This window comes from Saprolegnia parasitica (assembly GCF_000151545.1).
Source record: "Saprolegnia parasitica CBS 223.65 unplaced genomic scaffold supercont2.4, whole genome shotgun sequence".
Taxonomy (NCBI): Eukaryota; Oomycota; class Saprolegniomycetes; order Saprolegniales; family Saprolegniaceae; genus Saprolegnia; species Saprolegnia parasitica.
Genome location: NW_012156398.1, coordinates 50,992 through 71,030, shown reverse-complemented (window position 1 = coordinate 71,030; position 20,039 = coordinate 50,992). Strand labels below are relative to the sequence as shown.

General features: G+C 57.8%; 11 protein-coding genes across 11 annotated transcripts; 1 reads left to right on the top strand and 10 right to left on the bottom strand.

Annotated features, from left to right (window-relative positions):
- Positions 1–1,956: 1,956 nt before the first annotated feature.
- On the bottom strand, positions 1,957–4,549 carry SPRG_19174 (hypothetical protein; the record flags this gene model as incomplete). The annotated part of the gene is made up of 3 exons (XM_012340211.1): positions 1,957–3,829; positions 3,876–4,426; positions 4,502–4,549. The coding sequence occupies 3 exons, from the start codon at positions 4,547–4,549 to the stop codon at positions 1,957–1,959; spliced, it is 2,472 nt and encodes an 823-aa protein (XP_012195601.1).
- A 499-nt stretch (positions 4,550–5,048) lies between these two features.
- SPRG_19173 (hypothetical protein) lies at positions 5,049–5,441 on the top strand (the record flags this gene model as incomplete). The annotated part of the gene is made up of 3 exons (XM_012340210.1): positions 5,049–5,100; positions 5,152–5,336; positions 5,382–5,441. 3 exons carry the CDS (start codon positions 5,049–5,051, stop codon positions 5,439–5,441), a joined length of 297 nt encoding a protein of 98 aa, XP_012195600.1.
- A 58-nt stretch (positions 5,442–5,499) lies between these two features.
- On the bottom strand, positions 5,500–6,831 carry SPRG_19172 (hypothetical protein; the record flags this gene model as incomplete). Its single annotated transcript, XM_012340209.1, has 2 exons — positions 5,500–6,387; positions 6,433–6,831. The coding sequence occupies 2 exons, from the start codon at positions 6,829–6,831 to the stop codon at positions 5,500–5,502; spliced, it is 1,287 nt and encodes a 428-aa protein (XP_012195599.1).
- Positions 6,832–7,349: 518 nt separating this feature from the next.
- On the bottom strand, positions 7,350–8,222 carry SPRG_19171 (hypothetical protein; the record flags this gene model as incomplete). Its single annotated transcript, XM_012340208.1, has 1 exon — positions 7,350–8,222. The coding sequence occupies one exon, from the start codon at positions 8,220–8,222 to the stop codon at positions 7,350–7,352; it is 873 nt and encodes a 290-aa protein (XP_012195598.1).
- Positions 8,223–9,156: 934 nt separating this feature from the next.
- Positions 9,157–9,699, bottom strand: SPRG_19170 (hypothetical protein; the record flags this gene model as incomplete). Its single annotated transcript, XM_012340207.1, has 1 exon — positions 9,157–9,699. One exon carries the CDS (start codon positions 9,697–9,699, stop codon positions 9,157–9,159), a length of 543 nt encoding a protein of 180 aa, XP_012195597.1.
- Positions 9,700–10,705: 1,006 nt separating this feature from the next.
- On the bottom strand, positions 10,706–11,279 carry SPRG_19169 (hypothetical protein; the record flags this gene model as incomplete). The annotated part of the gene is made up of 2 exons (XM_012340206.1): positions 10,706–10,867; positions 10,917–11,279. 2 exons carry the CDS (start codon positions 11,277–11,279, stop codon positions 10,706–10,708), a joined length of 525 nt encoding a protein of 174 aa, XP_012195596.1.
- Positions 11,280–11,752: 473 nt separating this feature from the next.
- SPRG_19168 (hypothetical protein) lies at positions 11,753–12,448 on the bottom strand (the record flags this gene model as incomplete). Its single annotated transcript, XM_012340205.1, has 1 exon — positions 11,753–12,448. One exon carries the CDS (start codon positions 12,446–12,448, stop codon positions 11,753–11,755), a length of 696 nt encoding a protein of 231 aa, XP_012195595.1.
- Positions 12,449–12,939: 491 nt separating this feature from the next.
- SPRG_19167 (hypothetical protein) lies at positions 12,940–13,589 on the bottom strand (the record flags this gene model as incomplete). Its single annotated transcript, XM_012340204.1, has 2 exons — positions 12,940–13,155; positions 13,182–13,589. 2 exons carry the CDS (start codon positions 13,587–13,589, stop codon positions 12,940–12,942), a joined length of 624 nt encoding a protein of 207 aa, XP_012195594.1.
- Positions 13,590–14,319: 730 nt separating this feature from the next.
- Positions 14,320–14,976, bottom strand: SPRG_22086 (hypothetical protein; the record flags this gene model as incomplete). The annotated part of the gene is made up of 1 exon (XM_012340374.1): positions 14,320–14,976. The coding sequence occupies one exon, from the start codon at positions 14,974–14,976 to the stop codon at positions 14,320–14,322; it is 657 nt and encodes a 218-aa protein (XP_012195764.1).
- A 443-nt stretch (positions 14,977–15,419) lies between these two features.
- SPRG_19166 (hypothetical protein) lies at positions 15,420–16,148 on the bottom strand (the record flags this gene model as incomplete). Its single annotated transcript, XM_012340203.1, has 2 exons — positions 15,420–15,485; positions 15,606–16,148. 2 exons carry the CDS (start codon positions 16,146–16,148, stop codon positions 15,420–15,422), a joined length of 609 nt encoding a protein of 202 aa, XP_012195593.1.
- A 923-nt stretch (positions 16,149–17,071) lies between these two features.
- SPRG_19165 (hypothetical protein) lies at positions 17,072–17,829 on the bottom strand (the record flags this gene model as incomplete). The annotated part of the gene is made up of 2 exons (XM_012340202.1): positions 17,072–17,605; positions 17,638–17,829. 2 exons carry the CDS (start codon positions 17,827–17,829, stop codon positions 17,072–17,074), a joined length of 726 nt encoding a protein of 241 aa, XP_012195592.1.
- Between the last annotated feature and the right edge of the window lie 2,210 nt (positions 17,830–20,039).

The following is a 20,039-nucleotide window of genomic DNA, read 5'->3' as shown; positions in this document are numbered from 1 at the left end:
GTGGTGACGGCCACCGAGCACAGCAAGGATGTTGTGCTTGACGTCGACGGGTACCAGGTGATCGTACACCGCAAGGAGGTCTCGGACCGGCCGTACACCGTCGGCGTCTCGAGTCTGCGAACGATGCGATCGCCCGCGAAACCCGAATCGCTCGTCATCGACACGGAAGCCGCCCTTGCGTCCATCCAGCTCGTAGCAATCGAGGAGCGCAACCAAGTCCCGAGCCGCGAGGCCCCAAAACCGAGTGCCCGAGGTGGCGAGAACAAGGTCCTCATCCAAGACACTGAGCGGCGTGAAGACGAGCCAAGCGCATGTGCAGCCGCGATCAAAGAGCACGAAGCAAGTGCGAGCGAAAACCCGCGAGTCGCTGTGCACGAAGAGAGCGTCGCTCTAGAAGCAGGCGAGAGAGCCACGCCCTCAGAACCAGATTTGGTTCTCATTGATTGCCCGACCGACGAGTATGCCGGGGAGACGTTTGTCGACACGGACGCGTCGGTTGCCGATAGTATGCTGGGCGAGCCAGAACCCGTCGCAGCAGCCGTGCTCGACGAGCCAGAACCCATCGAAGCAGCCTTGCTTGACGAGCCAGAGCCCATCGCAGCAGCCGTGGTTGACGAGCCAGAGCCCGTCGCAGCAGCCGTGCTCGACGAGCCAGAACCGATCGAAGCAGCCTTGCTTGACGAGCCAGAACCAATTGAAGCAGCCTTGCTTGACGAGCCAGAGCCCGTCGAAGCAGCCGTGGTCGACGAGCCAGAGCCCATCGAAGCAGCCGTGGTTGACGAGCCAGAGCCCGTCGCAGCAGCCGTGGTCGACGAGCCAGAGCCCATCGAAGCAGCCGTGGTTGACGAGCCGCCGGCAGTGGTGCTTGGCGACACGGAAGACACTGGTGCGCCAAGCACTCTGGATAATAATGTCCTTGACGAGCAACCAATTCCTGCAACGACCGACGTCGAGACGGCTGTCGAGTCGGATATGACTGATGCCGATGCACCAGCCAGCGATGCCTTGGAACTCAAAGCTGCCACGCCAAGTGCTTTGGAGGAGCCGGCAGCGATACTTTGCGACGATAGCGCGACTGCGACCCCCGCGGCTTTGATCGAGGACGAGTCCGACGCTGCAATGCCGTCGCCGTCTGAGCCAGTGGAAGGGGTGGAGACAGCAACACCGCTTCGACCGGCCGACGTCGTGCCTCTTGAACCGCCTAGCGCACGAATCGAGGTGGCAGCATCGGAGGCGGAGCTCACAACAACAGAAGACCCACACCCTATTGACGTAGCTCCCAATGACCCAACACCTTCCGAGCCGTCATTGGAGTCGGCCAGCGAGCCCGAATCGACGCCTGAACTCGCAGATGTGGTCGAACCTGACTGCACAAGCACCGACGCTTTAGCGCTAGGCGAAAGTCTCGAGCCATCGGCAGGCACCATGCCTCCGATCGGCAACGAGAACGAGCCTCGTGACACCGATCCACAAAACGAGACGCCCGTCAGTGCCGACACCGGGCTGCACCCTAGTGACGAGCGACCGACGCCCGAGACGAGCTTCGACGAGGCGACAAGTGGTAACACCGGTGACGACGGCAGTGCGTCAACGGTCCAGGATCGATATGATCCGCACAAACACGCAGCGTCCATGGTCCTGCAGCGATACTACCGCGGTCACGTCGGGCGCAAGCTTTTTCAGAAAACGCTCTACACCGAGGCTCAAGCGTGCGGCGTTCTCGGTGCCATGCCCGGCACGACCCAGGGCGGGACCGGCTGGTACCAAGAGCCCAAGACGCACGTCGCCCACTACTTCGTCGTGCTCGCGACCGGCGAGTGGAAGCACAAGGTCAAGTTGCACTGCGCAAAGCCGATTTTGACCAAGTACGAGATGCGCAAGCATGTCCTGAGCACCATCAACATCATGGACTAGTTGTAAGCGAAATGAAAAACACACGATCATATTGCTTCTTCTTTACTGGCCAAAGACGGCCGCTGGCACGCTCTTCTCTTCAATCTCCATATCGTCGTCATCCAGGTCGATCTCTTCCGCGTTCGTGTGGACATTGGTCGCCTCGTCGTCGTCGTCCAGGTCCATCTCTTCGGCGTTGGCCGTCGTCGTCTTGGCCTTCTTGGCCGGCGGCGCATCCTCGTCCTCGTCAACGTTGGTGCGCTCGAGGTCGACCATCGCGTCCCCCGTCTTGGCGGCCGGCACCATGCCGAGGCTCGTCGCCGCGCCATGCACGCCAATGTAGTTGACCTGCGCGTACTGCGTGCTCACGCTGCGCTTGATGCGCAACATCTCCAAGAACGAGTCTTCCGAGCCGTGGCCAATCTCAAACGCGTGCCAGACCGACCAAAAGTCGACTTCGTGCAAGCGCGGGTCACAAAACTGGGACGCGTGGCGGTACACGGCGCGCGCGCGCTCGAGCTCGCCGAGCGCCGTCTCGAACGACGCAAACTTGAGCGCGAGCTTCCACACGAGCGCGTCGGGCAGGTGCTCCATGGCGCGCTCGTAAATCTTGCGCGTGTGCACAACGCCCGAGAGCGCCTGCGCCTTGGCCACGTACAGCGAGTACATGGCCAGCTGCGACGGCCCTTCGAGCGCATTCGTCGCTCGCTCGTAGATGGCTTGGGCGTTGCGCCAGAGACCATATGTCTCTTCCACGCGCGCGTACTCGGTGTAGAGCACGGACGCCATGTCGATCGGCTTGTCGCTGGACGTCGAGATCGGCGTCGTCGGCACAAGCGACAGCACTTGGTTGAAGAGGTCGCGCGCGCGCTCGAGCTTGCGGCCTTCGTAGCGCGCCACAAAGCTCTGGAGGTACGCGAGCCAGATGTCGTAGACGTGCGGGAACGGGAAGAGCGCGATCGCGCGCTCAAAGACCTGAAAGCTGTCTTCAAAGAACTCGTTCTCTTGGAGGTACGCCGTGTACTGCAGCACCATGCTCGGCGTCACAATCTTGAGCTCAAACGTCCGGTCGTACGCCGCTTTCGTGCTGCGCACGTCGCCGAGGCTCTCTTCCAAGTCGAGGCGCAGTGCCCAGAGCTTCATCGACTTGCGGTAGCTGCCGCAGCCGGCGCGTACAATCTCGAGCGCCATCTCAAACTCTTCGAGGCGGAGCTCCATCTCGGCGTGTGCGCAGACGATGGCCGCGTACTCGTCGCCCGCCTTGAACTTGCCTTCGGCGAGCGCCTTGGCAAAGATCTTGCGCGCGTTCGGCGCGTCGCCGTGGGTCTCGTAAAAGGCTGCAAACGCGATCCAGAGGCCGCTGACCTTGGTCGCTTGACTGGGGTCGATCGTGGTGAGCGCTTCCGTGTAGGTGTGGACGACGGCGATCGGGTCGTGCATGAGGCTAATGCGCTTGGTCCACTCCTTGACCGAGTGCGGGTTCTGCCGCAGCAGCACCGCGTTCACGAGCTTGGGCCGGCGCTCGGCGAGATCTTCGTACAGCTGCAAGAGGCGGTCGACCTCAACCGAGCTCGTCTCGTCCATTTCCGCGGCGATCATGGCTTCGATGAACTTGACGTAGGCGTCAAAGATGACACTAAAGTCGCGGACCGTGAGGACCGCGAGCAGCGCTTCTTCGTAGACGTCGCGCGCCGACTCGAACATGCCGAGGCGGATGTAGTAGGTCGCAAGCGCGCACCAGAGCCGCCCGACCTCGTCCGTGAAGAGCGAGAGGCCGCTGCGGAGGATACGGTCGATGTGCAGCGTAGACGACACCTGCTCCGGGTGCTGCGACACCATCGTGCACAGCAGCATCCACAGGTCGTGCCGCGATGCCTTCGTGCTCTCTTGGTCGTCGTTGATGAGCTGGACGAGCTGCACGCTGGCTTCTTCGTACCTCGAGTAGAAATGAGATGACAAGGCGCATGGTAGGAAGTACATACTGCTCGATGGACTGGAGGTACCGCACGTACGCCTCGCGGCCCGTCGGCTCGAGCATGAGGTAGCGCCGGTAGACCGCGATCGCCGTCTGATGCACGCCCTGCTCGTGCACGAACTCGAGGTACGGGCCCCAGATGCGCTTGTGCTGTGTGATGGGCAGCGCACGTAGCGCGCGGTCAAAGACGCGGCGCGTGGCCGTGCCGAGGCGCAGCGTGCGCAGAAGCGCCGTGTAGTTGAGCCAGATGCGGGGCATCTTGTGCAGGTGTACAAGCGCGTCTTCGTAGAGCTGGCGAAGGTCGTTGTACTCGGGCGCGTCGATGCGCAGGCCGCGGACCAACTGGTGCGTCTCGTCGATGAACCGCTTCCAGAGCTTGTAGCTCAATGGAACGAGCGCGAGCGCCCGGCGAAAGAGCTTGATGCGACGCTCCGGTAGCTTGTGCGTCGCCGCGTCGACCTCGTTCGCGGTCAAGTTGAGGTACGACGTCCACGTCTCGACCGAGTACGGGCTGCGGGCCAAGCTGTCCTCAAACTCGGCTTCCAGCGCAGCTTCCGTCTACCATGCAGTCATGAGCCTGGCACCATACATGCATGACATTGCATATCCAATGCTCATGATGACTGCTTCTACCTGAAGGAAGGCGCGGACGTCGTCCATCTCCACGAGGGCCGCGGTCATCTTGCGGTCGGAGCGCTCGGTTAGATTTCCACACAATCCAAAACCTCTGGGCTTTCATATGTATTCTCGCAGGTTTATACAAGCTTGGGATTTGTATGGCGAGCTTGAGCTTTCTAAAAGATCAGATCGGTGCCGGAAATGGCACACTACACTTGAGCCAGCTCATACGGCAATCAATCCAAGTCCTTGGACCGAATGGGACGAGCTGCGGCGGGTACTCGATAGGCTGCCAGAGGCTACCAGGCGTGTGCGATCTCTGTTGCGAGAGGGTCAAGCCGGCCATTATCTGACCCTCTCAGCCGTTAAATGGTTTGTGTTGGTATTTTATTCCAGCAGAAGAGCTTGATTCGAGTATAGAATAAAAAGAAGAAGACCATTTCGAGCCGACTTTATTTAATATCTTGCCTTTTGTATTGGATGGAATTAAAAGTCGCGTGGCTTGACGTACGAGGCAATTGCAACCAACCACGACGCAGTTGCGAAAATCCCATCGGCGCCCATGCACCACGTCCTCGCCCGCGCGGTCCGCGCCGTGTCCGTCCCCAAGCCGGGTACCTCATGCAGCTACTGGCGCAAGTAGACAGCTCATATGTGCGCATTAGCATTCCTCTCGACGTTCTCGCAGGTTCCGACCAGCTTTGCGCAGACGCCGTCGACGCTCACGCGCCCGCCGATCCTCTTCAACCCCTACGACGCCTTGGATGCGGTGCTGGAGAACATGCGCTTGTCCTCGGAGCCCATCCCTGGCATGCAACTCGTAGGTAGAAACTCGCGCAAGCCCAAGAAGGTACGACGGCTCTCGTCCATGCGAGGCTCATGGCGTTGCTGCTAGGCCAACCACGGCAAGCGCCCGTGCTCGCACGTCCGCCGCCGCTCGCGACGACTGAAGTAAATAGACACACACACAGTAGACTTGCGTATACGAATCGATTGGGCGGCAGTCGTTAATCTCATGTGACTTGGGTCTCGTCGTCGTCCTCGCCTTGCGTCGCCGGCACCTGGGACGCCGCACCAAACCGCGTCGCCGGAAAGTCCAGCTCGGCGTCGCTGTCCGACTCCTCTTCGAGCATCGTCGCTGCCTCGTCGAGCGCCTTGGACGTCCGCGGTCGTCGCGTCTCGGTCGTTTCCACCATGTCGCGCAGGATCGACGTACGCGCTTCGTACTCCATGACGTCGCCGGCTTCTTCGTCGCTCGGAAGCTCGTCGTCGTCATCGATCGCCTGGGAGGCAGGCTCGTCCATCTGCGACGCAGGTTCAACGGCGGCTTGCGACGGCGCTTCCTCGCGGTCCTCGGCATCGACAGCAGGATCGTCGTCGACCTCGTCCATAGGCCCGTCGTCCTCATCGCCAGATTGCTCATCGATGGCTTCACGAGGCTCGTCGGTGGCTTTACTAGGCTCATCGATGGCATCACGCGGCTCGTCGACAGCATCGTTAAGCTTCTCGGCGACCTTCGAGAGAGGGGGCAGCTCAACTTCGGCTTCGCTGTCGCTGGCCACGTCTGGTCTCGGCACAGCCTTGAGAGTCGGAGCTTGGAATTCTTCCTCGTCGCTCGACTCGTCCTTGGATGGCACTTGGGCTGGCACCTTGCGAGCGTCGTCGCGCGTGGACGCGAGCATGGCCTCATATTCGAGGAGGGCTTGCATATCTTGCTCTGCCGCAAGCGCGTCGTCGAACGAGTTGCTGCGCGGGACATCGCCCTTGGCATCGCGCGGGCCATGGCTCGAGCTGCTACTATCGCGCGCCGATGCTGTGGAATGCACGATCTCGGCAAAGTCCGGCTCGGGCTCGCCGCGCTTGGCTTCCTTCGACCGCAGTTCTTGGAGGAGCTCGCCCACCTATCCTTCGCATAAGACACAGGATGGCATGACGCATCGTCGTACTGCGGCCTTCTTGGCAATCACTTCGGTGCGGTCCACAAAGTCTTCAAAGCGTAAGGCAGGAAACAGCTCGAACGCCCACTCCTTGTAGCACGTCATGAGGTCGCGCAGCGCCAGCGCTTCCTGGCCTTCAGGCACGGCAGTGTTGAAGTGGCTCGGGAACGAATTGTAGACCGCGCGGAAGCCTCGGTCGCTCAGCAAGTGCTGCTCCGAGAAGATGTTGCGCTTCTTCCGGGGCTTGGCCTCGGGCGCAGGCTCCTCGGGCGCAACTCCAGCTTGGGGTTCTTCGTCATCGCCAAAACCCATGAGGTCGTTTGATGCACCCGGCGCGGGCCGCTTCCGGGCCCCGGCGTCCGCTGGTCGGCGCAAGATCGATGCCCCATCTTCCCACGACGACGCCATCCTGCCAAATGGAGTTTCGCGGCAAATGCCTACCGGATACGACGGATTATCCGGAACATCGAAGCGAGCTGGGTCAACGAGGCGCCAAAAGCTGCCGCCAAGTCTTGGCTGGACCCATCATGAGGCATGACGACATGCGAGTACTTAGAGTCGTTGGAGCCATTCAATAAAGCAACGGGTTGCATGGATCAGCCCAAGCCAAACGAGGTTCTCGCGTGCTTGAGATGCCCGATGACCGGGAGCGTTCAAAGCTCTTCATGTGGTGCTTCCTGACAGCCGTGCATGAGGATCCCTTCGTCGGTGGCTATCTGCATACTGCTATGGCACGAAGCACTCCATGTTATCAATATCTTCAACCTTCTTGTCGCGAATCATGCATCCCCTCGAGGCGAACTTCGGTGGAGGCAGGGACCACGGTGGAGGCAGGGACCACGGTGGAGGCAGGGATGATTTTGATTAGGTAGAGCTGTAAATATGTAGTTAATATACGTAGGGTAGATAGAGGAGTTTGCTGAAAATCACTTCAACGCTGGAAGCGTGAAGCGGAACATGAGCGGGCGGTCGGCTTGCATCGAGCACCGTGGCGGCGACGGCAACTTGGGCTCGGGCTCGCCAAAGATGATTTCGTCAATGCCCGAGAGCACGTTCGGGTCGTTGGCTGCCGGCGGGAGCTCGTCGGGCCACAAAAAGTGGTCGTCGATCGGCACGTCAAAGAGGTGCAGGGGGCTGCCTGGCAGCGAAAGCCCGAGCGACGACTCGGGCGTCTGCGCGTCGTCGCTGGTCTCACATAGGCTCTCCACGCCGTGCGTCTCTTCGGGCTTGGGCTTCTTGATGCTTTCAATCGCTTCGGTTGGCGGCGCGCGTTTGTGGGTCATAATCAGCGTCTTGACGAGCATCTCGAGGTTCGAGAGCTGCGACGAGAGCTGGTGGTACTGGGTCTGCAAGGTAGACACTTGCTCCTTCAGCGCGCCCATGTCGTCGCTCTCGCTTGGCGCTGACGCTGGCGGCGCCTCCGAGTACGTCTTGCGGCGGATGGAGCTCATGAGCTGCGGCGCCGCCCGGACAAACTTGGGGTGGTAAAACTCCCACCAGTACTGCATGCCCGTCTCGGCGACGGCAGCACACGTGTCGCCAAAGAGCATTTCATCGCGCTTGTACTTGCGGAAGCCGTAAAAGTTGAGCTGGCGCACGAACGAGGCAAAGTTGCTGTGCTTGAAGTACTGCGGCAGGATCGAGCGCGCAAACTCCTGCGGGTCCTTGACGACGACGGTCCGGCCTTCGTGGGCCCACGAAGCGATCGTCGCCGGCGCCTCGTCGAAGAGCGCGTACGTCTTCTGGAGGAACACGGGCGCGGCCTTGGCCGGCGCTGGCTTTGTCGTTGGCTTGCTCATTTCGCCCAACACGTTGCGCAAATGTTGGTCGTTGGACTTCTCGAAGCGCTTACTCTTGCGTGTTGTATGGGTCACTTGTCTCTCTGCGATTGGACAAAAAGGAGCTAATCCAAAAAGAAATTCATTTTGGCCAATGGAAGTGGCATGTTTCTAAAAGGACAAAATACGAGGACAAAACTAAGCGCTAAAAACACGCAGCACCATGAGAGATGAGATGCCAACGCTCAACCTCCTCAAGCATGACCTGATCAAGCATGTCCCGATCGAGAGCCCAGCTGCAATGAGACGTTATACAATATTGCACCGATGCGCGCGTGAAGCCGCACATCCTTTCACAACCTGCGGCGATCCATCTCGTTGACTGTGGCTATCACCGCTGGCTACTACTAGTACAGTGTATCGGATCACGCTTCACGCATCACTCTTCCATTCTTGAGGCTGCGGATCGCTCCAGTGTGCACATGGAAGAAACCTTTATTGGTTAGCTATCGTTATCTTTCCACCATGGACTGATTCGTTACCAGAAACTGTTCTCACCTTTGCAGCCAGTTCCAAAACGAACTCGATGCTAACGCTAGGAACAAGCTCGCATCACCAGCCATGCTATTGGTGTGGCATACCAGTGCTCGTGTGACGCTCACCAACCAAGCAGCCAAGGTATGCAGCTACACACGGCGCGACGTCAACGTTCGTAGCTTGTTCGGCTGCAGGGACTCTCCAGCAAAAGAAGTGGTTACTATACAAGCGTGCACCACGCGGTGGGGCTGCTCCACCACGAGTGCCAATTCTCGGTGCCAGCGGTCGTGCAAACAGCCAATCACGAACGCAGATCGCAACTTGATGTTTAGTAACGCTGTTTTGACTCGGATCGCGCCTTGTGAGGGCCATTGAGAACGAAGGAAAGAATAGATAAGTTAGTATTGTAGATATTTAGTTAGTAATCCCAGCTGCCGCTCGGAACCACAGTGAGGGGCTGCTGCGGCAGCTCGAGGATTTCAAACACTTCGTCGAGGAGGTCCGCGTCTTCGGTACTCGCTTGGGTTGCAAGGCAGCACCGCCGCTCTTGGGTCAAGTGCGACACAAGCGCGGTCAGGTGCGAGACTTGGTCTCCGATCTCGCTCATCTCGACCTGAAGCGACGTCGGGCCGTCCTCGTCGGCTCGCTGGATGTAGCGGAGGCGCTCGGGCTGCTCGAGCACGAAGTGCGTGTGACAAAACTCCCACGCGCCCGACGCGCTCTTAAAGTTGCGGAAACCAAACCCGTGGAGCTGGCGCACAAAGAGCACGAGGTTGCAGTGGCCAAAGTACCGCGGGAGCATTTCGTGGGCAAAGCGGTGGAGGTCATGAATCACCACTGCAGTCCCCTCGTGCGTCCAATGGGCAATTGTCGGCGGCGCTTGGCAAAAGAGAGCAAAGGTCGAATGGAGGAACGGGGCGATCGAAAGCTCCAGACACGATGGCGACAAGGGCGAAAGCATGTTTGTGTGGCTCGGAGGCAATTGCAGAATGGCCGTAGACTGCACCAGCCTTTTTGATTGGCAAAGCTACTCACGTCCTCCGGCCGGTGCACCTGTTTTTTGGGGCCGCCACGTCGTCGGCCGTCGATTCAGTTCAGTTACCTTGACGTTTGTAAGGAAATGACAGGCGGTCAATGATTGGTCGATCCTAAAAGCCAATCAGACGCGCGCAACGGCGATTCAGCGAGTGTCGCAAGTCGCATTTTTCCCAGGATAAACCTCGGCTCACAACGTCATCAACGCGACACAACTTGTCATTTCGGTCAGCGTCGACATGCCAGCCTTGTCTCCATGATCGCTTGAGATAAGAGGCGTCGTCACAGACCCCTACTAACCGAATAATAGCAACATAACTATTGGCGGTACCTGTACTCCAGTGACTAATCATGATTAGTACCGGTTTAGGCTCCGTTGGGACTGCCAACACCGCGAGAGATATCGCGCGAAGAGCTCGCTGCGAACCCAATACGCGAACGAGTAATAGCTCGTCGGCTCACCTCGTCCAGCCAATGCACTGATAGTAGCGGTCGCAACGTTGCCCTAACAGATTCCTTACAGGGTCCTCGACTGATATCCATCGTGGTCGCTATCACGTTTATTCGCGTCACGAGGTGAACGGCGCTCGTAACCTCAAGCGCGTCACACACTTGGGTGGGCTCAAGCTCATCGCCCGCCCAAGTGCAAGACTTGAAATATATTCTGCGGTACTGGTACACTGTCAGATCTCTTGCGTACTTGCTCGAGGTTGTTGAACATTGCGTTTGAGCGATTCCACGTGAGATGGGCACGCCATTTCCACGCTGAGGGCCTTTAATCCACGCAAAAGACTCTATACCGCGCATATAGACAATAAGAACAATAAGAACGCATATTCAACATGTTATAAAGTAGCTATAGTCTGTCGCATTGAATCTCGGCCAGGACAGAATATCGAGCACGTCGTCGACCATGCTGCAATCCTCGAGCGTCAAAGCGCTGTCCACGCCTCGCCCAGCATCAAGAGGCTCCAGATCGGCTCGGTCGAGCAACGCAGATTGAGCTTTGTAAATACCATGCCCTTGGGTCTCGTCGGGGTGAGGCTCGTCGAGGCTGGCAACGACCCGCGAAAGCTCTGAGATTTGACGCGCAGCTTGGTCAAATTGGGTCTGGACAGCCTGGATCTGCCGACGTAGCGCAACCATAGCGGTCTCGTCCGACGGCGATGGCTTGGCCGGGCTCGCTGCTACCACTGGTGCTTGGTGATGCTGGATCGTTCGCATGAGCTCTGGCTTGTGTTGTACGAACGCCTCGTGCTGGAACTCCCAAATGACGCCGCTGCCGTCATCGCGCTTGCACTTGTGGAAACCGTAAAAGTTGAGCTGGCGCACGAACGAGAGAAAGTTGCTGTGCTTGAAGTGGCGTGGGAGGAGCTCCCGCGCAAAGACGTGGGAGTCGTGGATCAAGATCGTCGTCCCGTTCCTTGCCCACTCAGCGAGCTCTTTCGGGGCATTGGAGAAGAGGATGAAGGTCTTTCGGATGAAGAGAGGTGGTGCTCTGGCCATGTCTGCCTGCGCTGAAATATTGGGTTATGCCGAGGGATTGTGTACAAAGCGCCTTGGACTGATTATTTGCGATGGTTAGATGATGAGTCCAAGACCATCATTCGACCTATCGAAACGCCATTGATTGGCTATCGGAGATTCAACAAGCCAATCCGAATCCCCTTATTTAACACTGCGTGTCGCAGATTGCGTTTCAGCGACACACATCGTTCGCACAACTGCAAAATGGCAAATCCCACAGTCTACTACTAAACGTCCCTGCAGTAAACGACGCTAACAGAAGACTGTCGAGTAGTATGATTTGATGTCGACTAACGAGTCTCTACTTACTCTACAACTGAAGGAAGCCCGTCGCTTCGTTTCATTGAACCGTTGCTGTGAAATGCTGGACGCGATTGTGCAAATGCACAACACTAGTTATCAAAATCTCAGTCAGAATCATTCCTTGAATTATATTATACTATTAGTTGTGCTTACACCTCGATCGCAGTGTCCAGCGGCGGGTTTACAGCCGCGTGCGACAAGATATCAAGCACATCATCCACCATGGCCAAGTCCTCGGCCGTTAGATCCGTCGAGTGCCGATCCAAGTAGAGGGGCTCCATGTCGTCCGCATCAGCGTCGACACACAAACGCTTGGCGCCGCCACTGTCCGACTCGACAGATCGCTTTCTTGACACGACAAGCGTTGAGATGACTGCGGTCAGCTGTGTCAGCTGCTGCGTAAGAAGCTCAAAGTTGGTTTGCACTGTCGAGATGCGTTCGCGGAGCTCAGCGACGGGCGTCGTTTCCGGCTCGGGCTCGGTGTCTTGGTCGGCCATCGGCTGGTTGTGGCGGCGGATGGTATGCATGAGCTCGGGCTCGTCCTGCAAGAAGGCTTCGTGCTCAAACTCCCACGCTAAGCTCGTCGGGTCGTCGCGCTTGCACTTGCGGAAGCCATAAAAGTTGAGCTGGCGCACAAAGCTCAAAAAGTTGCTGTGGCGAAAGTACTGCGGCAGAAGATCCCGCGAGAACGCGTATGGGTCGTGGATGAGGATCGTCGACCCGTGGTTGGACCACTGCGCAATGTGGGCCGGTGCCTCGGTCATGAGCGCATACGTCTTCTGGATGAACTGCGGTGCGACTTGGTTGCTCGAGAGGGTAACAGACTTGCGCTGTGGTGAGATCATGCTCTGTTGTCGGTGTAGAGATAATTGAGAAGTGAGGTCTTCCCGATATGGTCCTCGGAAGCAAGATCGCGGTGATGTGATCATGTACGAAACCAGCACACGAAATCGGTGTTTGATTCCGTAATCCGATTTTCACTGGAATTCAGTATGGACGCGACCAAACCGAGCAGGATTGGTCCAAAAAGAGCCAATAAAACCTCGTTGGATAACTCTTCCAACTTGTCCCGGGATTGATTACAGTGTACCTGCGAGCGCTCAGAAGTTCGTTCCATCCTTGATATCGCGCACCATTTTTGACCTCACCACAACGCAAAATGACGTGGCACCCTCACAATGTACGCATGTTCGTGCGGACGATCTATAAGCTCTGTGTTTACCGCCGTCTTCGAGTTGCTTCGCGGCTAATCTAGACGCGCGTGGGGCATCTAAAGTGCTGCCTTAAATAAACGATTACAGCTATTCTACGTGGTTGGCTATGCGGCCTCGATGATTTACAAGGACAAGATGGCGAGGACCTCGTCCACCATGGCCAAGTCCTGCGCCGTAAACTCGACGTTGTGAATACGCAGTGGCGGCTTCTCCTGCACCGCGTGTACACTACTTTGCGCGCGCAGGTCCTCCTCGTCGTACTCTCGCACGAGCTCTGCCACACACTCGCTGAGCTGCGCGACTTGGCTCGAGAGGCGGTCAAAGTGGGCTTGGACGGCCTGGATGTTTGTTGGAGCATGGCGACGGGACTCAACGCGGGCTCGGCCACGTCGGCCACGTCATTGGGCGACGACGGCGGCGGCGTATTACGCCGAATGGCGTGCATGCGCTCGGGCGCGTCGCGCAGAAAGTGCTCGTGCTGAAATTCCCACGTAAACGCTTCGGCGTCCTCGAGCTTGTACTTGTGGAAACCGTAAAAGTTGAGCTGCCGCACGAACGACAGGAAATTCCGGTGCTTGAAATAGCGCGGCAGGACGTCGCGCGAGAACGCGTACGGGTCGTGGACCAAGATCGTTGTGCCGTCGTTGTGCCATTGGGCAATGTGGGCGGGCGCGTTACAGAAGAGCGCGTGCGTCTTTTGAATAAACTGCGGCGCCGTCGCGCGCTTCGATACCTTGCGCGTCGGCGACAAGAAGGAGCTGCGTTGAGTCATTGGCAGTAGCCGCGGAAATCGCAAATGATGCGTGTCGAAGCCAACGCGCCCGCAACTGTGGACCGACGCCCGAGATACCTTGTGGTTTGTATGGGCGAGAACGCTCCATTTGATTGGCTTTAAGCAGCCAATGGGAGGCGTCGTCTCTGGGTTGTCGCAGATGATTTGATAAGAGTTGCGCCGTGTCAGGTCTTGGGTAATCGACGGGCAGCACTTTGGCGCAACGATGTCGCGTCGACAAGTGCCCTTTGACGTGGCCGCGTCGGCATAGAAGACAGGGCTGTCGCCGTTGAGGAAGCACCCACGGCTGCCAAGTTCTATGAGGTACTCGAGCACCGATGGCATAAATCCAGTGCTGCATGTATGTGGAGGTACAGTAGTAGCCTTGAGACTTGTGCTGCTTGGAAGCACCGCGAGCCTAGCCTCGAGTCCATGAACCAGTACAAGCGTCGCGATGTAGCTCGTCTGGCAACGCCAACTGATCAAAAGACAGACGACACCCCGGCCATCATCATGCAAAAACCACGCAAAAGATCCCAGGTACACCTCTACAGCGGTCGTCGTGAACTGAGCATCCTTCGTGCCCGGCAGCGACGTCGGTGTGAACGCTATGTTGCGCTTCTGTTTGTAGTTGACAGGCCGCCGAGCGCCCATGCACTGTAGCCAACACAGACGAAGGACTAAGCTAAAATAAGGAAGGGTCGATTAAATTAGGAGAGGGCTGGTACTTTCAAGCTACACGGCGGCGGCGGATGCACATCCACGTCAGCGGCTTCCACGGTGGCATGACCGTCGGCCGCTCCAGTGCGTCGAGAACGTCCTCGACCATGTCCATCTCGTCCGCGGAAAAGCTGTCGCTCTTGCCGTCACTATCCAGCGGCGCCCAGCCTGCCTCGTCGTCGTCAACGCGCTTGCGCTTCTTTGGTGCGGCCGGCGGCGCCTGCGCCCGTGCGAGGGACGCGACCGCCGACGTGAGCTGCTTCACCTGCTGCGTGAGCGAATCAAACTGGGTCTGCATGACCGAAATCTCGTGGCGCAGGTCCTCGACAGGGTTTTCTTTCTCGACGAGTTCAAGGTGCGCCTTCCGCTTGATTTGGCACAGTAGCTCAGGCTGGTCTCGGAGGAAGAGGTCGTGGTGGAATTCCCACGACAAGCGCGTCGCAAACTTGCTCTTGAACTTGCGGAAGCCGTAAAAGTTGAGCTGGCGCACAAACGAGAGAAAGTTGTTGTGCTTGAAGTACTTGGGTAGCACGTCGTGGGCAAAGAGGTGCGGGTCGTGGATCAGGAGCGTCGTGCCCTCGTGGGCCCACTGCGCGATGTGCGTCGGCGCGTCGCAGAAGAGCGCGTGGGCCTTCTGGATGAACTGGGCGGCAATCGGCGAGGTCATGGCTGCTTGGTGCTTGGCAAAAGGCAGAATGGCGGCCATTGGCCAGCTACCTCATGTCGCAAGCTCGGATGATGACTTGATCATCGCTGTGGCAACATCGAACGACGTAACGCGGGCCTACACTTGGTGTTTGTATGGATGGATTCTGGCACGCTAGGATTGGCCAAAAAGAAGCCAATCCATGCGCTGCATTTCAAAAGTGGCACGGCGCCTCAAACGAATCACGTCGGATGCCACCGTCAGGCGATTACGGACCAACTGCGTATGCGGCGCGCAGGCTCGTGCACGTCTTTATCCACCTCTCGGTCCAAGCGACTTGTCCATATTCATGCGCTCGGCAGTGTTCCCAGCAGGGCAAAACGTCGAGAACCGCAAATATTCTGCTGCGCCATCAAGATACATATTTGGTATCCACCCGACGTCAAAGTTGCAAATTGACTGAGTCAATAACGGCCGCACGGGTCGTACACGCCCGAGTTCTTCTGATGTTTGTGCGTCGCCCGCTTGCGCTACAAACGCGTCGGGATAACTCGTCTGAAATTGTGGTCACTTCAACAGCACGATCACCCACTTAATACATTGTTTTTGATTCAATGCATTCCGTGTTCGTTCTTGTCCTTTAGGATCACGGAGGGTGGCACGGGTCGGTCCTGCTGGTCGCGAACAAATTCGGAGAGGAGCGACGTGAGTGCTGTGATGCGCGCGACCATGTCTTGGCTGTTCCGCTGCAGCTCCTGCACTTGCATCTGGAGGGCCGGAAGCGTCTCGGCCCGTGGCGTGGCGTCATTATTCGTTGGCGCGACGTGCCCGTTCCGGCGAATCGTCGCGACGAGCTCGGGCATGCTGCGCTGGAAGCGGTCGTGGATAAACTCCCATGCATACGACGCCTTCTCGGACGGGAGGTGGCTCAACCCGTCCTCGGGCTTGTATTTGCGGAAGCCGTAAAAGTTGAGCTGCCGCACAAAGCTCAGAAAATTGCTGTGGTTGAAGTACAAGGGCAAGACATCCAGGGCGAACCGGTGCGGGTCCTCGATGCGCACCGTACGACCGTCTCGGCCCCAGTGCGCGATGTGACGTGGCGTCTCGCTGAAGAGCCGGAAGATTTTCTGGAGAAAGACCGGGCCAAGCACCGGCGCCGCCTCGGCCTCGACGCGGACTCGCTTCAACGGCATGCGTGTGCGATTGTGCGGGCGCGCAACCCACGACAGCATCTTGAGGCAGCGGTGATTGGTTATAAATCCACCAATCCAGGAATGCAGTGATTGTGAGCCCGCTGGAAAATACGAATCGGATTCCGAGCGCCAAGTGGCCACTTGGCCGCGCGCGATTGGACGTCGAGCGACGGGGCGCTCCTTGTCGCTCGTGCTATTCCCGGCACAACGGCCACAACGAACAAGAGAGCCACAACACTTAGCTTGCCCTCCGCACGTCTCGCTGCCCCACAGTGCTATTTCTAGTCTTTTGAAATACTTCAATGAGCGCACTGCGGCGATTTCGAAACGGTACCAGGTACGCTCATTATGTGGAGAAACTCGCTTGGCTCAACGAGTGAGCCATCAAAAGCTGCGGCCTAGTCGTTGAGGACGCCTAGAGCATCCTGTAGCCGCAGGCGTCCCTCCTGTGCCACTACTCCTGTGCAGTGCATCGCGTCAAGGCCCTTGATCACGCGATCCCCGGGCACCAAGATTCATATCAGATCTGATTGGCGGAACGAAAGGGCACGGTGATCACGACGCTCCACGGTCGCTCCTCGATCCAACTACTTGAACGTCTACGCACACCCGATTGCTCGTCCCGTACTGGCCCTGGTCCTATGCAAGCTGCTGGCCGTGCCCCGAGCTACTAGTGCGCTTGGAGGGTGATACATGTTCTGTCAACAGTGGCGCGATGGCGGCAGAGGCAAAGAAGGAGCTTCGATGACGTTCGAATCTCGTGCTGGGATTCACAGAGTACACGAGGAATGAAAGATACTGTACATCTTGTTGACATTAGGCGCCTCGTAGTCTTGAGATCGAAGGTACGAAGCAGCGTCAGGCAAGCAGTATAATCCACGCAGTTGGCGGATGATACACGGGCAGTGGGAACAATAAACTAACTAAATCGGGCAGCAGAACGGCATGCTGGGGCCTGCGACGCACGCATTGCCGAGCATCGCGCCACAACGCGCGTCGATGGGCAGGTCAAAGGACGCAAGCACCGAGTTCACAACCGTTGACTCGTCCTCCTCGACGGCGAAGAGGTCGTCGAGCGACGGCATTGTGGTGTCGTCCGCAACGACATCGAAGAGGCCGTCAAAGTCCGAGGTGTCGTCGAGCTTGCACTTCTTCGTCGACGCTTCGGCGATGTCATGGTCGTCGCGCGGCCGCTTCTGCGTCTGGATGAGCGTTGAAACGAGCGCTGTCAAGCTCGAAATCTGGTCCGTGAGCTGGTGGAACTGGCTCTGGAGCGAGTTGACCTGGTTCTTGAGCTCCTCGACTTCCTCCTTGTCGGTGCCGTCGCCCTCCGAGTACGTCTTGCGGCGGATCTGCACCATGAGCTCGGGCTTGGCGCGCAGGAACTTGTCGTGGTAAAACTCCCACCAGTGCTTGGTGTTTTCGTTGTTGACGAGTTCGACTTCTTCCTTCTTGTACTTGCGGAAACCGTAAAGTTGAGCTGGCGCACAAAGCTGAGAAAGTTGTTGTGCTTGAAGTACTTGGGCAGCATCATGGTGGCAAACTGCTGCGGGTCCTTGATGACGATCGTGGTCCCGTTGTTGGCCCACGCGGCGATACTTGCGGGCGACTCTTCGAAGAGCGTGTACGTCTTCTGAATGAAGATGGGCGCCGACGCCGTCGTTGTCTTCGGGGACTTCATGATGTGATCGACGCAAAGCAAAATGCAAACTGGCCAGTGTCTCGCCATGGAAGCGCCACGGAAGCGCTTGATTAGGCGATCATCCCCAAATACGAAATCATATTTTTGTCTGCGAAATTGTATGGGCGTGCCACGCCGCACTGTGATTGGCTATAAACGAACCAATGAGGTGCCGTATCGGGACTTGTCATTGATGATGCGGTGCAAATTGATCAAGCAATCCGAACGCCCAATATAGATTGGCCCGCAAGGGCCGGCGAAATGACGTGGCAGCCTACAACAGCACGCGCGTGTTATCGGCCAGTCGTCCGTCCCACCTTTGAAGCAACGAGCTTGTGCGCTATTCTGTGCCTCACTTTTCAACTTGGATGCGCGCGGACGAGTTGAAATCGCATGCACTATGCTCTGCCAGAGCGCCCCATACGCTCGAGCTAGGCTATGGCCAAGCATTTGACAGAGATGTATGGAAGTGTGGTGCTACATAATAGGAGGCAACCAACCCATCACGGCCATACCACGCAGGTCAAACGCAGAGAGGAGCGCGGGTTGGTCCCACCAAATGCGTACCACTTCAGGCTCCGACACGCGCGGGTCGAGGCAACGAGATATTGAAGAAAGGGCGGGCGCACCGCCGAAAAGCCTTTTCTGGTACCGGTGCCAGAGCGGCCGGACGAGAGGTCCGAGTGCTTTCCGCATTCATGCAAGATCCTCAATGCCAAGCCCGTTCTCCGCCAGCCCGAGGAACGACGCGAGGGTTTGGAAGCCCGTGCCGTTCGCTTTTCTGTTGTGACCACCCGTGATCTCACGCTGGAACGTGGCGACTACTCGTCAAGCACGGACGCAGACCAATTCTCACACCAACTATTCTCTCGGAACACTGCTCGACAGGTGCATGGTGCACGGGCATCCCACGCCCACGGCAACCGTGGCGAGCGAAATCATGCCTCATATACTTGCCGCGCCCGCGTCTCCGCTCGGAAGGGGCCATCGCCCATGCTGCAGCACAGGAATGCCGTCCCGACTTGAGGCCACTCAGTATCCCCTCTCTAATCGGATTGTTCGATGACCTGCCCATCGTTATTGCTGCTACTAGTAAGAGTAGCATCGAGGCAAACCGGAGGCAGTGCTCTACACTCTGCTGGCAAGCTGGCCAAATGACGAATAAAATCACCGACGAGTGGCAGCTCCCACGGACGAGCGGCCCACAACAACCCATTTGAGAACGGCGGCCAGAACGTGGCAGGATCGAGTACCCTTGGCCTCGACGGCAAATGCACGTCGAGGGCGGAAGCCTGCGATAGCGGTGATAGGGAGCGCGATCGGATTGAAGTGACCAGTCGTAAAGTGTAGGATCGGGACCGAGTCCATCGACGCGGCCAAGAAGGTTTTGCTGTGGTGGTACATTTGCCAATCAAAAGTGCAATCGCCAAAACGAACGTTGGAAGAAGGAAGTGGCGCGGCGAACACGCTGCATCTGTCTCGTCTCGCCAGCGTCCATTGCGGGCCAGATTGTGGGTGGGGCTCGATTGGGACATCTGCCACGACCAGAAACTCAAATCTGAAAATGATGTGCCTTGCCGCAAAGAGTTATCCGCCAGTCCGGCCACACCCAGCGTTTTTCACCTCGCACGCTGCGACCCTTGCGCCGCTGACGCTGCCACCGCGGGTATGCACGCTTCGTACCTTTTAAACCACTCGAGAGGCGTGCGCTGGAGAAGACGCCGCATTCAACGGTCGAGACACCGCCTCGCAGTCTGGGCCTCAAGAACTTTATCGCGTCGGGCACATCCTTCGGCGTGATTGCGCGGCTTGCATCCAATTCCAATCGGCGGTGCTTGTCGCATTGAACTTGCGTCAACTTCCGGCCTACAGTTGCATAATCAGTGTCTCTCTCCCGCTCTCGGCGCTATCTACGCGATGCTAATTGGTACAAATCGTGCATTTTTACACTTGCTAATTGTATGCTCTTTCAAATGCTATGGTATATAATGCATCTTTACCACTACCTTTTATCGCTCAGATAGGTACGACAAAGCCCTCGTACCACATGGTTGAATCTAAGGTGAGGCTCGGAAAGGCCGGCCCACGGTAACCGCCTTTTTCACGGTGAAAATTCCACGTGGTATTTGCACTTTGGCAGCAAGCAATTTTCACCTGCATCTCGCTCCTCACGTGATCTGCGACATGACGTTGGCTTTCGGCCAATCACA